Here is a 13,607-nt window from a genome sequence, read left to right as displayed (position 1 = left end):
TCTCTCTCCACCGCTGTCCATCCATATCTTTTTGCATTATCATCGTCACCACACACCATCACTTCATCACTTTCTTCTTCTCTTACTCTCCCTCATTACTCTTTCCTCGCATCCTTATTAGAGCTCAATCTCCTAAACAATATTTTTTTTGTGTTGTCAGCTTTATCAGTCAACTTGGAAAAAAAAAACATTGGAAGGGGCAAAAAGATTGAGAAGAAAACAGAAAAATATATACTTTGAGTGAAACTATTTTGTTTACACTATTAGAGCGAAAGTGAAATTAACTCTAGTATGTAATGTACTATAACTATCATTTGATTTTGGTAGGTGGGTAGAAAATTGAATTTTGTAAATTTAATAGATAAACAATTATTGCTTCAGAAAAGTTTACGTAAGAATAGTCATTCAACTAGATAAGAACCAATAATATTCTATGTACTAATAATGGTATAATATATATATATATATATATATATATATAATGTTTCATTAAATAATTATATTTTTGAAAAATTTTTTGCAATCAATCCTACCAAAACGATGCAATGCAACACTTGACCAAATATATATACATATATACACACATACACACTAAGAAACACTAGGATTGACCTTTTAATCAAGACAAACCTTGATTTAAATCTAGAAATATTGGTAATATGTATAGATAGATTCGAATTAAATTGAACTAAATATGAATAAAATCAATTTGAGTTTGATTTAAATTAAAAAAAAAAATGTTAGGATTGACCCCTTAGTCAAGATAAATCTTGATTTAAATATAAAAATATTAGTAATATATATAGATAGATTCAAACTGAATCAAATTAAACCTGAATAAAACTAATTCAAGTTTAACTTAAAAAAACTAATTTAAGTATGAGCCAGCCTCTATTCAAGTTTTAACACATTGGATACACTTAGAGGTAAATTTTAGGCCAAATTAAATTTAAATAATGTCAATTCTAATTTAATTTAAATTTAAAATAATCTATTTGGATTCAACTTTAGGCAGAAGATGACAAAGAGGAATAATCATCACATTATTAAAAAAAATTGTTCGAAAAAATAAAAATTTGCCAAATACGAAGGAAAAGTAATTGAAAAAGATAAATTTATTAATAATTTTCTAGCAGGTCGATGGAATTAAACTGACTTGACTTTAGCTTGTAATCTAAGCTCTAACCATCCCTACTCCGGTTCGGTTCCATGCGATTTGACATGCATCCACTTCTAGTCACTGGTATGCTCTGCTAACTTGTTCTGCATCACATAATTTCCATCCCTGCAGTCCCTTTTCTCCTCAATTTATCGAAACTTTGTAAGAAAATCAAAACTATCAGCAAATTCCTCACTCAAACATGGCCACAATCGACTCTCTCCCGTTCATAGACATGTCAACCCTAACCCAGTCTGAACTTCGCACTTTGTCTCTCTGCTCAACCTCCGTTTTCGACCTCTCCCGCCTCGACGACGTCGTTATTCCCATTATTGATCGTTCCCTCTTTAACGAAAGCGCCGGCTCCCGTAAACAAACATTCTCTCGTCCCACCACCACCGCCCACCACCACCATCTCCGTCACCGCATGGCCGGCCTCCTGCCCTCCTCCAAACAGCCGCCCACGTCGTCTTCTCTTCCACCTCATCTCGACCCGGAACATTTAGAGAACCGCTCGATTCTCAACTTCCTTCGAAAATCATTATCGCAAAGCCCCCACTTCTACGACGTCGTGTCGTTGTTCGGCGTTTCGGGGGAAAACGATGAGAATTTTAGGAAAAGAAAGAGGGAGAGGAAGCCCAAAACGAAGGTGAAATCGTTGGAGGAGAATCTGGAGATTGTGAATAAGAATGGGAAGTTGGTGGATATTGTGGGGTTGGGGAGTTTGGAGGATCCGTTCGGGGAAGAATTGAGGAGAAGAACTGAAGGAATGAACGGGAATGAAGAGGAATTGTTGAGATTTATGAGGGATTTGGGTGGACAATGGTGTAGTAGAAGGAAGAAGAGGAAGATTGTTGATGCTGATTTACTTGGTGATATTTTGCCTGTTGGTTGGAAGCTCTTGCTTGGCCTTAGAAGGAGAGAAGGCCGTGCCTCTATTTATTGCCGACGATACATAAGGTTGTATTTCTCATTTACTTATTTATTTTCTTGTCTTCTTTATGATTAAGCCATACATATATCTGTACATGGTTTTTCTTTTTATGTTCAATCAGAACTTTCAAAGCTGTTGTCTTGATAATGTTGTCTTGTTCATGTATTTTTGATAAAACTGTTTACTGCGGTAATCTACCTATGATTTACTACACTAGAGAAGTATAATGTTAATTTTTTAAGGAAAATGTATCTTTTTTGTGAATTTATCTGTTAACTGAACACAGCTGAGTAGAGCAAAAAATTCTGTAGTCATTATGGTGATATTTGGAATTGGGATTCGTCTTATCGAGAAATTAGATTAGCAGATCTTAGTCTAAGTTATCCACTTTAAACGTCTAAAGAAATTTGTTGTGTTATGGTTTTTCCTTAAAATTGATTGTTACTGTGCTTGCATTCTATAACATGTTTACTTTAGGCTTTGGTAGTTCTTTTTTAGGAAAAAAAGAAAACAGGTACTCATAATATTTTTAATAATATACCCGGCTTTGAAGTACCTTGATCCTGACATGTTTATCACATTAGTCGCTGGACTTTGAGTTGATTCTGAAGGAAAATACAGTTCATGTTCCATTGATCCATCGACCAAGGAAACAAATTCATTAGAGATTCAGACCCTACGAAATTGTTCTCAACACCAACATTTAGTTTAGTTTCAGCTTGAGGAATTTGGTAGTCTGACAAGGGTTGTCCTTGGTTTTTGGCTTCACAACACTAGAATTATTATCAGTGATAGTACCAACTCACTCAATTCTATCTTTACTTTTAATTATATGTTCACACACTCTTAGTAAGTTTGGCCTGTAGGATTAGAGTTATTGAGGTTTGAAACACATGGTGAGTTAATAGTTTGCAGAAGTTTCTCAAGGCTAGGGGGGTATTTTGTGTTGTTGAAAGTGTTGATCAATAGTTTTAAGGTTGGGCTTGTGACAATGTGATTCCCATCAAATTTTATACTTATTCTATTGAGCTGTGGAGAGGTGAAAACAAGATTGTGCTCTATGGTGTTAAATTTATCAAATTTAGTATTAATTAGATTTTGAAGAATCCTGTTTTTCATGCTTGGGGATCATACACCAAGGAGGTTTTGCAACTTTATGATCATATGCCGTGGATTAATTTTACAAACTCAAAAATATCAATAAAATAACTATAGTTTAGTGAGTTAAGTACAAATTTATCTAATTAGTGTGTTTCTTGTTGATGGTGATAATGCCTGATGATGCCGAATGACTTACAAAGCAACACTGAGGTGAAGATGATGTTGGAATGAAATAGAGAGAGTGATTGGAAGTTGATCATGGGAGAGAAGTCCTATGGTGGTGGTAGCCTGGTTCATGTGCCATTGTTTAATGATGAGAAAAAGGGGCAGTGTTGATGAGTTTTAGCTGTGGATGGGGGTGCTATGCAGTGTGTTTGGGGATGGTGTCCTTTGGAGAAAGGGACAGATCAACAGGAGAGGAAACTAGTGGTTGCTGCAATGGTGTCTCACATGTGGTGAAGGAGGCTTTGTGGAGAGGATGGATTTTTTTTTCCTTTTAATTTTTTTTTTTTTTTGGGTTTTGTGGACAATGGGGTTGAGTTGAGTTTATATTTTGTGTTTGGATGATCGATTAAGGGTTATGGTGTGAAACTGGGAATGAATCAGATTATTGTTTGTTAAAAAGCTTTCAGATGAATCAGAAGTAGATCAAAACTTGCTTTGAACCAATTGATGGAGAAGCAGAGGGATGCCTTTGGAGAGAAGAAGTAAGAAAAGGAAGAAATGCGGGAGGATTAGAAAGGAGAGAAAAATATAGAGTACCGGGGAGGAAACAGAGAAAACTTGGGGATAGAATTAAAATTCACATTTGAACGATCAGTCATGTCTGTCGAAATCAGCTACCTAGTCTCCTACACATAGGAGGCCAAAACCTGAAAAAAAAAATAAAAAGAAAGTCTGAATTCCTCATTGTAATTATAAACCCTAACATAACATAGAACATAGGAAAATATAATTTGTTTCTGATAAATCAAAGCTGTCTACTTCATCTCAGGTGATTGAAACAGTGTTCTTAGTGCCCTTTGGAAGTCTAAAAATAGTGGTATGACATGTAGACCTTTATTGATGTTTGAAAATGTTTGGGTTTTAAGGGTCAATTAATGCACAAACCTTAATTTTTATGTATGCTGATTTGTTTTTGCAGACTTTAATTTCAGATCTGGAGTGTTATCTCAACTATTTTAACTTTGCTGATGATATTACATGTTCTGTTATCTCATCCCCATGTGTTTTTGGGTGGGCCTTACACAGTTTCATATCTTTTCAGCCCTGGTGGACAACATTTTCTATCATGCAATGAAGTTTCTGGATATTTGCAGTACTATTTTGAACTCCATGATGCAATTGATCATGGTACTGACGATGTTCAGCAAGATTATAGAGTTGCTTCTGGAAGTGTAAGTAAATATTTGCAAAGCAGTTTGATCTATTTAGTTTCTATTTGATTTTATTTATGTTGTTCAGCAGCATGCAGGTGCTACCCAAATGGATAATGAACAAAGGCACCCTAATGATCAGGAGAAGGATGTTACTTTGCTGGGTATTGAAAATCTTGCAGAGGTTCAAATACGGGACCTTTTTGAATGCCATAAATGTGACATGACATTTGATGAGAAGGATAAATATTTACAGCACCTATTGTCATTTCACCAGAGGACAACTAGGAGGTACAGACTTGGTTCTTCAGTTGGGGATGGTGTTATAATTAAAGATGGAAAGTTTGAATGTCAGTTCTGTCATAAGGTATTCCATGAAAGACGTCGATACAATGGTCATGTTGGGATTCATGTGAGGAATTATGTGAGGGGCATAGAAGATACCCCCAGTCGGTCGACTCTTCAAAAAAGAATTGGGTCTTTTGCTATGGAGGAGTTTCCTACAAGGATTTCAAAAATGGATGCTTTGATTGAAATTGCTCAGAGTTCTATTCTTGAAACATCCTCTGCTAGATCTAATGCCATACCCAGTGGTGTGTTCGCTACTGACCTTCCTGCTTCAATTTCTGACCATGAACTGAACTCTGATTCTGCTTTCAGTGAACCAGAAACAGATGATGGAAATATGGACAAAGAATTATGTCAACCAAATAACAAGCCGAAGATTAGTGATGAAAAGATGGATGCAATTGATGATGTTGATTTTGGCAATATTATGGATGTTAAAATACATTCATGCATGGATTTTGCAACAGCCTTAACTAATGCTGAGCAAAATGGTTATTCTTCTGGAAATTTTAGTGTGAAAGATGGTCTTTCATTCATTGCTGATGAAATTGATAAGTCTGTCACTGAGCAGGAAAGAAGCTCTGTGAGATGCTTACTTGTTCCATCTAGTGATCTGAAAGCTGAACTTGTTGAGAGTAATGAGAATTTGGCTTGCTCTAATTCGGTTGAGCACAAGGAGCTAAATGAAGGGGATAACAATAATGATATTGAATTACAAAGTGGTTCTGGGAGCAAAACTGGGATTTTTGAGTCGTCAACTTTGAAAGATAATTTAGTTCAGTATGGAGTTTCTGAGTCTTCCATGTCGTTGATGCAACCATCAGGTGGTCTTCCAACATCCAACACTATCTCAAATAAGGTATTGTGATTTTTTTTTGTGGTTCATGTTGGATTCTGAATATACCAATGCTTATATAAGATCATCAAGACCTCTTTGCATTTACATGGTTGGATCTAGCTCTATAGACTCCTGAACAAAAACTTGAGATTTTGTGTTTATCTTTGCTATTAATAACAGAAGTGAGGGAAGCATATTGCCACATGTTAATTTAGGAAGATTATCAGCGATGTTTTGTATAATTATAAAATGTTGGCAAGCTGTTAACTTTGTTATTTTGTCCTGTTTTTCTTCTGTTTCTCTTTCACCAATACAACAATATGATAGAGGATTAATGTTACATATCCCAATTCTTATTTTGAATTTCTCATATAGAATGATGTCTTATCCTATGTGGCAATACTGTATCTTTTATTACGTCGGCTTATCATTTTACATGTTAACTTGTAAGTAGGAAATAGGAATGCACATTTTTTTGAGATGAGAAAATTTGGGATAAATCTTAAGATTTTTAGAATTATTCTATGACAAACCCTCTTTCTATTTCCATTCAGATTTTCTTCTCAGTTCATCATACTCTGCTGGAATAAAAAAGCAGACTTATTTTTTTCACAATTCTGTAAATTTTTTAGCTTTATAATGATAAGAGTAATTATTTTCTGGTATTGGCCTGAAACAATGAAATTAATTAATATATTCTCCATGTGTACAACTTCAAGACTAGCGAGAAAGCAGGAGATAAATAGTGGAGGAGAAGATGAGACCCAATTGATTTTCTTGCATATTTGTCTTCGTTGGGCGTGCAATCTACTGTCATGATTGAATCCCTTTTCTTCAAAAACTTCTGGAGCAATTTCTTTAGTGATTTATCCTATTGGTGGTTTAGGATATAGTTATTAGCACAAATTGTCTTTGATGAAATAAGGTGCACATGTTTATATTGGAGATCAATGGCTAATTGAAATTTTATACAATAATCAAAATGCTCTGTATGTAATTGAGCTTCTTGTTTACTTGTGTTGAATCTTGTGTTCTGTATATTGTCCATATAATAGAGTTCTAGTTGCTTTCTTCACATTAACCTGCTGATAAGTTGTGTTAAAAGTTATTGTTTTACTCAAGTATAAATGAATTGTCTGGAAAATAATTTGGTGTTTCTTGTATGCATTGCCAGGTGGAAGGTGAACCTTGTAGGGCTGACCAGAGACCGGACATCGCAACAGGGTTTGAAGAGTTGAGGTTGGATGAAATTGAACAGCTGAAATTCAATTTTGGGACGGGACAAGAATCTCTTTCTCTGGCAGAAGTGCCAGTACAGATGGTGGGTAATGCCGGAACAGAAGGGTCATATAGTTCCTCGGTTCGGTTTGATTCAGAAGTGCTGTTAGATGTGGCTCGCAGACATCTTACTACATGTGTATGGTGTGGAATGGAATTTAGTCATGAGGCTGTTGATTCTGAGTTACAATCAGATTCAGTTGGATACATGTGTCCAACCTGCAAGGCCAAAGTCTCTGGGCAGCTTAGTGTATTGGGCAGTGGTTAGCCCATGATATTCATCATCTTTGATTGAGGGTATTCTTTCAAATTTTAGTCATTCTTTACATATTTGGTCAGAAGATGACAATATCTGATTCTTTTGCTTTCTTAGAATTGCTGATTAGTTTCTAATTGTTTAATATCCCCTATTTTACTTATAAAATTTAATGTGCTGCTTCCCTGTAAATTTAGGTTCATGATGTTTGCTCAGATATTTTTGTTGTATTATCCATTAAACTTTTCCCCTTTAATTTCTTAGTTTTGCAAACATGAGGCTCTATGTTGTACATATAATTTCTTCATTCTTGTTGTGACTTCAAATAATGGGAAAGATATATCTTTAGAAGAGTTTGTGCATGCTCCAAGTTTGTATGGATAAGTTAGTGAGAAAAGTTAGTAGGTGTAGTATTATTCAAACTGTAATTAGTTGATCATATATGGGTATTCTATTGAAAATATGCGCATACTTATTTAGGGTTGAATTAAAATAAAATAGAGAAATTGAAGCTTTGACTTCATTTTAAAATTGAACATTAAATTGTTGTTGTGATACCAATATGTGCTCTTTCTATATGATCATCATGGATTCATACATATTAGCATGTTTGTGGTTCTTAGGCATAGATATGATTGTAGGCACGATCATATTGATCATCGTCTAGTGCCCTGATTTATATCATCACATTTTGCTTGCTAGATTTAGTGTTATTGTGATTGCTATTCTAAAATTGATTTAATAGCAGGTGCTGGCTGGAAGATAGACGCAGAAATTTCGTGGCAATTTCTTGATGCAGTTTTGGATTACAGGGAACTTATGTAGATGAGGTGTGGTTTGATGGATAGTTTATTTTTGCTTCTTCCATTAGAAAGTTAAAAAGGAGAGAAAAATTAAATAAGCGGTAGAAGAGCTTTCCATGGGTAAATAGATCATCAATGATATGAAGCTGCTATAGCTAGATCATCAAATAACGGTGCTGTTCTGAGTTTCTGAAAGATCTATTATGATGTTGTCTTGTTTTGTTAGGTTTCTCAATGAGAAAAAAAAGTGGTTTCTTTATTGTTATGTTTAGGCTTGGGCTAGAGTTGAGTCTAAATATGGGTTGACTAACTTGGTTCGAATCCTAAATAGTTAATTCAAATTTGAGTTTGAACTCTTTTGAATTGACCAGAGGTATAGTTAGAGAAATGAATAGTGTCTCTGACAGGATAAACTTTAGCTCCATACAAGGATTCAAGCTAAACCATGAAATTGAAACTCCAATTCGAATTTGGCTTGAATTGAGTTGATTATCAATACAATCTGAGTTAGTTTGAATTCATCTCTAGTTTAGGTGTATTTAGAGTTGGATTTGAGTTAAACTGACTTGAGTTTGATTGTTAGCTTGGCTTAATAGAGCTTATTATATTCTCACCATGCTTAAGTGTGATGATAGGCGGAGACTTTATTGCTTTTACTTTATTGGAAGGATATGAAGAGATTTTAACTTAAAATGTTTCGTGAATGAAGTAATTTTATTCCCTCTCTTTATCCCTTGCTTTGTCAGTTGAAATATGCAAAGATTTAGATTCCTGGTAAGGCTAATCATCATTGTACGTTTATAGCCAGAAATAGAAGCATTTAACAAAACCGTTACATATTGTGTATTTAATAAGAATTTTGGGTTACCATAAAAGCAAGTTAGTCATTGGGATTGGAAAGTTTAATGTAATATAAATCTTTAAATTAGAAGCTAAATTAATATGAACATTTACAATTTTTTTTTTATTATAACTGTATTCAATATCAAGTTGGTCCACAAAAAATAGTAAAAAAATATTTGTATACTTAGTTTTATTATTAATTTAATCAAAGGGTTAAAGCTGATCCCTTAAGCAAAGGGGTAAAGCTGCTTTAGCCCCTTATTCCTAATTTAAGCAAAGGAGTAAAGTTGATCGTGGGCAATGGCATCAGGTTCTTCCACTTTATATAAAGAGATGAAAGAGAACAAAACCTTATACATCAAGAAATTTTGTCAAGAGAATAAAGCGTATATAATTTATTGGACAATAAAAAAAGGCGCACTTCTAAGGCTTCCTAAATTTCATATACAGCCGAAAAAAATAAAATAGATCATAAGTTTATGGTAAAGAGCATATTTTTGCAAAGTCAATTCAATTAAATAATTGAGCTTATATTATAAATCTTGTTTGAAAGTTAAAGTATTTTTTACTGTACCAAATCTAAGGTACAGGACCTTAAATAGAAAAATATGAGTTTTTGATATAAGTTTATTTGATTTTGAACTTTTCAATATCTGTATTTAGGTTTTGAGACGTGATTTACTCAAGGTTCGTATTATTTGATATTATAATCATTATCATATCTTCTAATATTCTCTTAAAAGTCGTATCATGTGATATTATAACTATTATCATGTTTCCGAATTGTAATCGTGTGACATGGGCGATAATGAACACATTTGACCCCTGTGGGTGTTAAGGCTATGGAGCAAGTGAAAGATATAAGAGTTGGATTCACTAGTAAGGAGTTAATGCATAACTAGTTTTGTGTGGGTATTGACATTAAGGAGTGCATCGATATATTACAATCCCAATATCTTACATCGAAAAGTATAAGTTTCTAATACGAAGTTTATATAACTTAAAACTCACCAATCTTACCAACTATCTTTTAGAGTTTGATCCTCTCAAGATTAGTATCTCTTTATCAAAAACAAAAAAGAAGACATTAGTGTTCAACTTTTGATCCTGAATTATACTTTTGTATAATACAAGCTATACTATTTGTAACCATATGAAAGAGCTTTTGACCAAAGTAAAGCAAGTACTATCAATATTTAAGCATTTAATACTCGTTTCATTTCATTTGGGGATGGATTTGATCAAAGTCGATTTGAAGTTTAATTTATTATTTAGCTCAAATGAGTCAAATTCAAGATAAAACTCCAATTCGACAACTTGAATCAAATTTGACTATTATCTATTCTGCAACATTAATGACCTTTCTATTGATTAATAGTATTGTTTTTTCCGTAAATAACCTTCTAATGATTTTATGGATTCTAATTGAGTTCGAATTAGTCTTGAACTCATCTTAATTCATATCGAATCCATCATATATATATATATATTTATAAAGCTTTGTGATACAACATTCTACCAATAAAAATAATAATAATAATATACAGAAATCTGTAAAGAATAACCCTAAAGCTCTTCCATATCTTCATATAAATCGTGAAAGTTCAATTATCCTTTGGGCCAACGCCAAGTATATATACTTCTCAGCTTTTCCATTAAACCTGAACATTGCTCGACCCATACTTACATTGAACATGCTTTAATGGAATCAAGTCGACCATTTCAATGCTATTATTGCAGGCAACGGCTCTCACAAGCAGCCAATCCAAATTACAGACCAGTGATCCTCTGCCCAGGTTGCAACCTTGAGATAAAAGTAAAGAGATCAGCCATTTTCGATGCGGCCAATGAAGGGTTTGGCCCAGTTAAAAGCCTCTGTCCCAATATCAGAAACTTTCAGCATATCAGTTTGTTGAGAAAGAGAACTGAAACTAGCCCTAGAAGGTCGACACCTCTGAATAGTAAGCCTTCTCCTTTTGAGAGATCATTCAAGCCTCGACCAAAGAAGCGTGCTGTGCTTTGCGGAGTGAGCTATAAGGAAACCAAGTACAAGCTTAAAGGAACTATCAATGATGTGAAGAACATGAGGGAGCTGTTGATGACGAAGTTCGAATATCAGAGCGAGGACATTCTTGTTCTCACCGGTAGGAGCGTTCCCTTTATTTAATTTTAAGCTTTTATAATTAGAACACATTTTAAGTATCAATATTATTTCAATAAAAAATAAAATAATATTTAATCATATAATAACACATTAAAAGTAATACTGTATATATAACGCCACTCTTTATATAATACTTACTTTTCCATACAATAATGCTTCATGTGGAACAATATAAAAGTAAATTTTCAATTATATAGTGAAACTATATTATTAATACATAAATTAGTACATATTGCTAGGATTCAGACTTATTTGACAAAAGTTTAGAGATTTATACTATAACGTTTTGGTCTAATATTCCAATTCACAATCAAGATTTTATTTATTTTGGATACACAATTTATTGTCGTTTTATATTTTGATTTTACAATCCAAAATATGTATTGGCAACTTAATAGCTTAGAATGTGTATTTGAACAATATTGGAATATATATGCATACGTTGATGTTACATATACTTCCCTGGTTTGAAAGTAAAGATCCTGAAATTATCAATGTGTGTGTGTGTATATATGTTTTCTTTTTCAGAAGATGAAGATGAAACACACCATCCAACAAAGAAGAACATCGAGAAAGCTTTGGAATGGCTCGTGAAGGATTGCGGAAAAGGAGAGTCACTTGTATTCTACTTCTCAGGCCATGGCTTACGACAACCTGATTTCAATGACGATGAAATTGATGGCTTCGATGAAACAATTTGCCCTGTTGATTTTAAGAAAGAAGGCATGATTCTTGATAATTATATTAATACTACCATCGTTAAGCCTCTCAGAGAAGGTGTTACGCTTCACGCCATTGTTGATGCTTGTCACAGTGGAACCATTCTCGATTTAGTGTATATTTACAATCGAAACACGTAAGTTTTTAATCCATAAGGACATTTTTAGGCATGGTATTATCACTTCTTTTTTCATTGAAAGACTGAACTCTTTATATTTTCCTATCCAAAAGGAGAGGAGAATGCATTGAACAAATAATTAAGACCGTTTCTTTTGTTTTATTTTGAAATTAAAGTAATTAGTTTAATTATATCTTTAATGAAAATAATACAAGTTTAATCCTCTCAACTCAATTAAAGAAACTAATGATGGTCTCAAGCTAAGTTTTGTTATCCTCATATAAAAATATGATTTTTTGGCATTGTTGATAGCTTTTGTATTGTCTGAAATTCTTGGTTCAATTTACCCAGAAAAAAGTGGGAAAATAATCATCCTCCATCTGGTGTCAGCAAAGCTACAGTAGGTGGCCTAGCTATTTGTATCAGTGCCTGCGAAGATGATAAACTGGCTTCCGATACTTCTGTAAGTCATGTAACTAAATAATTCTAGTTAGGGTTAGAGTCAATCTGAGTTAAGAGTCAATATGAGTTCGGATTTAATTTATAATACTTAATTTGAGCTTGATTTTAACATAATTTGACTAAGTTTGACTTATTTGCATGCCTAATCATAAGAGTAAACAATATCGTCTGCAAAATATATAATGTTACTAAATAAATAAATAAATGTATCTATCTTGATCCAAGTTAGAGCTTTAACTTGAGATCTGTTCATTTAGGTTTAGTTGTGAATTTGAGTCAAGCTGGCTTATGTAGGATCCAACCCTGCCTTCTAGTATCAAATATATATGATTTTCATTAATCAACAATTACTTGTCTAGTAACTAACTGTCTATTAACATAAATACATCATGCAGGCATTCACCGGGAAGTCTATGAATGGTGTCTTGACTTATATATTGATAGATAACGTCAAGAAAAATGAAAATTTGACATATGCAGATTTGCTTGACAAGATTCAAGACGCCATTGATCATTTTAATACTAATGATCATTGTCTCGTTGGCTCTAAATTCTTGCAGAAATTTTTTACCAACAGAATAACACAGGTGAGCATTCTTCCATGATTGAATGGGAATAAATACGGGTACAAACGATAACATATCATCATGTGATTGAATAATTTTAAATTAAATACTCAATCACATAATGATATGTTAGCGTTTGTAAGAATAGATCTAATCCAATTTGCTTTGGTCGATTTTGAGTTAGAACTCTTGTTATCCATTCGTAACATTGGTTATCCAACAATGACTCTCAAATATACTGTATACCAATTCAAATAAGTTGTAATTTAAATTATGATTTCAATCGAATCAGTCTCAAGCTTCGTTCTGACCAAATCCACCCCTAACCATTTGTACCCATATTTATACGGATGATTAGAGCATGCTACAGTCTCATTTATTCTTTATTCATAATTTATTGAAAATTTATGTATTCATATTCTTTTATGGATTTCTTCAGAAGGCCCAACTTTCATCTTCAGAAAAATTTTGTGCTTCCAAGAGGGAATTTAAACTCTGAAGCACATGTAGGATGTTATTGTTCAACAGAGAAGCTGCATATCAATGGATGTACTCCAGCTCTGTCAACTTACAAATCATGTCTGGAATAAAGCTTACTATTAAAAATAAAATAAGTATTATAGAATTTATTAAGGGTATAT

The 13,607-nt window shown here is 33.4% G+C and overlaps 2 protein-coding genes across 4 annotated transcripts; both read left to right on the top strand.

The window, feature by feature from the left end:
* The first annotated feature begins 1,152 nt into the window (after positions 1–1,152).
* On the top strand, positions 1,153–8,823 carry LOC123227899. 3 transcript variants are annotated; one of them, XM_044653032.1, is made up of 5 exons: positions 1,153–2,119; positions 4,462–4,591; positions 4,659–5,777; positions 6,931–7,331; positions 8,036–8,823. In XM_044653032.1, exons 1-4 carry the CDS (start codon positions 1,362–1,364, stop codon positions 7,300–7,302), a joined length of 2,379 nt encoding a protein of 792 aa, XP_044508967.1. In that variant the 5' UTR covers positions 1,153–1,361; the 3' UTR covers positions 7,303–7,331; positions 8,036–8,823. The 3 variants fall into 3 exon arrangements, with proteins under 3 accessions (XP_044508967.1, XP_044508968.1, XP_044508966.1); XM_044653033.1 differs by having other exon boundaries at positions 1,155–2,119; positions 4,662–5,777; positions 8,039–8,823; XM_044653031.1 differs by having other exon boundaries at positions 1,155–2,119; positions 8,039–8,823.
* A 1,612-nt stretch (positions 8,824–10,435) lies between these two features.
* On the top strand, positions 10,436–13,604 carry LOC123227077 (metacaspase-1-like). Its single transcript, XM_044651708.1, has 5 exons — positions 10,436–11,080; positions 11,629–11,956; positions 12,290–12,401; positions 12,796–12,987; positions 13,406–13,604. The coding sequence occupies exons 1-5, from the start codon at positions 10,639–10,641 to the stop codon at positions 13,463–13,465; spliced, it is 1,134 nt and encodes a 377-aa protein (XP_044507643.1). The 5' UTR covers positions 10,436–10,638; the 3' UTR covers positions 13,466–13,604.
* Positions 13,605–13,607: the final 3 nt, after the last annotated feature.

The sequence above is a fragment of the Mangifera indica genome, chromosome 10, assembly GCF_011075055.1.
Source record: "Mangifera indica cultivar Alphonso chromosome 10, CATAS_Mindica_2.1, whole genome shotgun sequence".
In the NCBI taxonomy this organism is placed as follows: Eukaryota; Viridiplantae; Streptophyta; class Magnoliopsida; order Sapindales; family Anacardiaceae; genus Mangifera; species Mangifera indica.
Note: the sequence above shows the minus strand (reverse complement) of the source record. Positions and strands in the feature narration are given on the sequence as shown.

Bases quoted from the DNA above. Each gene is read 5' to 3' on its own strand.
- LOC123227077 (XM_044651708.1), top strand. From the start codon at position 10,639: ATGGAATCAAGTCGACCATTTCAATGCTATTATTGCAGGCAACGGCTC. The intron at 11,081-11,628 runs GTAGGAGCGTTC...TTTCTTTTTCAG, and splicing joins GGACATTCTTGTTCTCACCG to AAGATGAAGATGAAACACAC. The intron at 12,402-12,795 runs GTAAGTCATGTA...TACATCATGCAG, and splicing joins AACTGGCTTCCGATACTTCT to GCATTCACCGGGAAGTCTAT.
- LOC123227899 (XM_044653032.1), top strand. From the start codon at position 1,362: ATGGCCACAATCGACTCTCTCCCGTTCATAGACATGTCAACCCTAACC. The intron at 4,592-4,658 runs GTAAGTAAATAT...TATGTTGTTCAG, and splicing joins ATAGAGTTGCTTCTGGAAGT to CAGCATGCAGGTGCTACCCA. The intron at 5,778-6,930 runs GTATTGTGATTT...ATGCATTGCCAG, and splicing joins CCAACACTATCTCAAATAAG to GTGGAAGGTGAACCTTGTAG.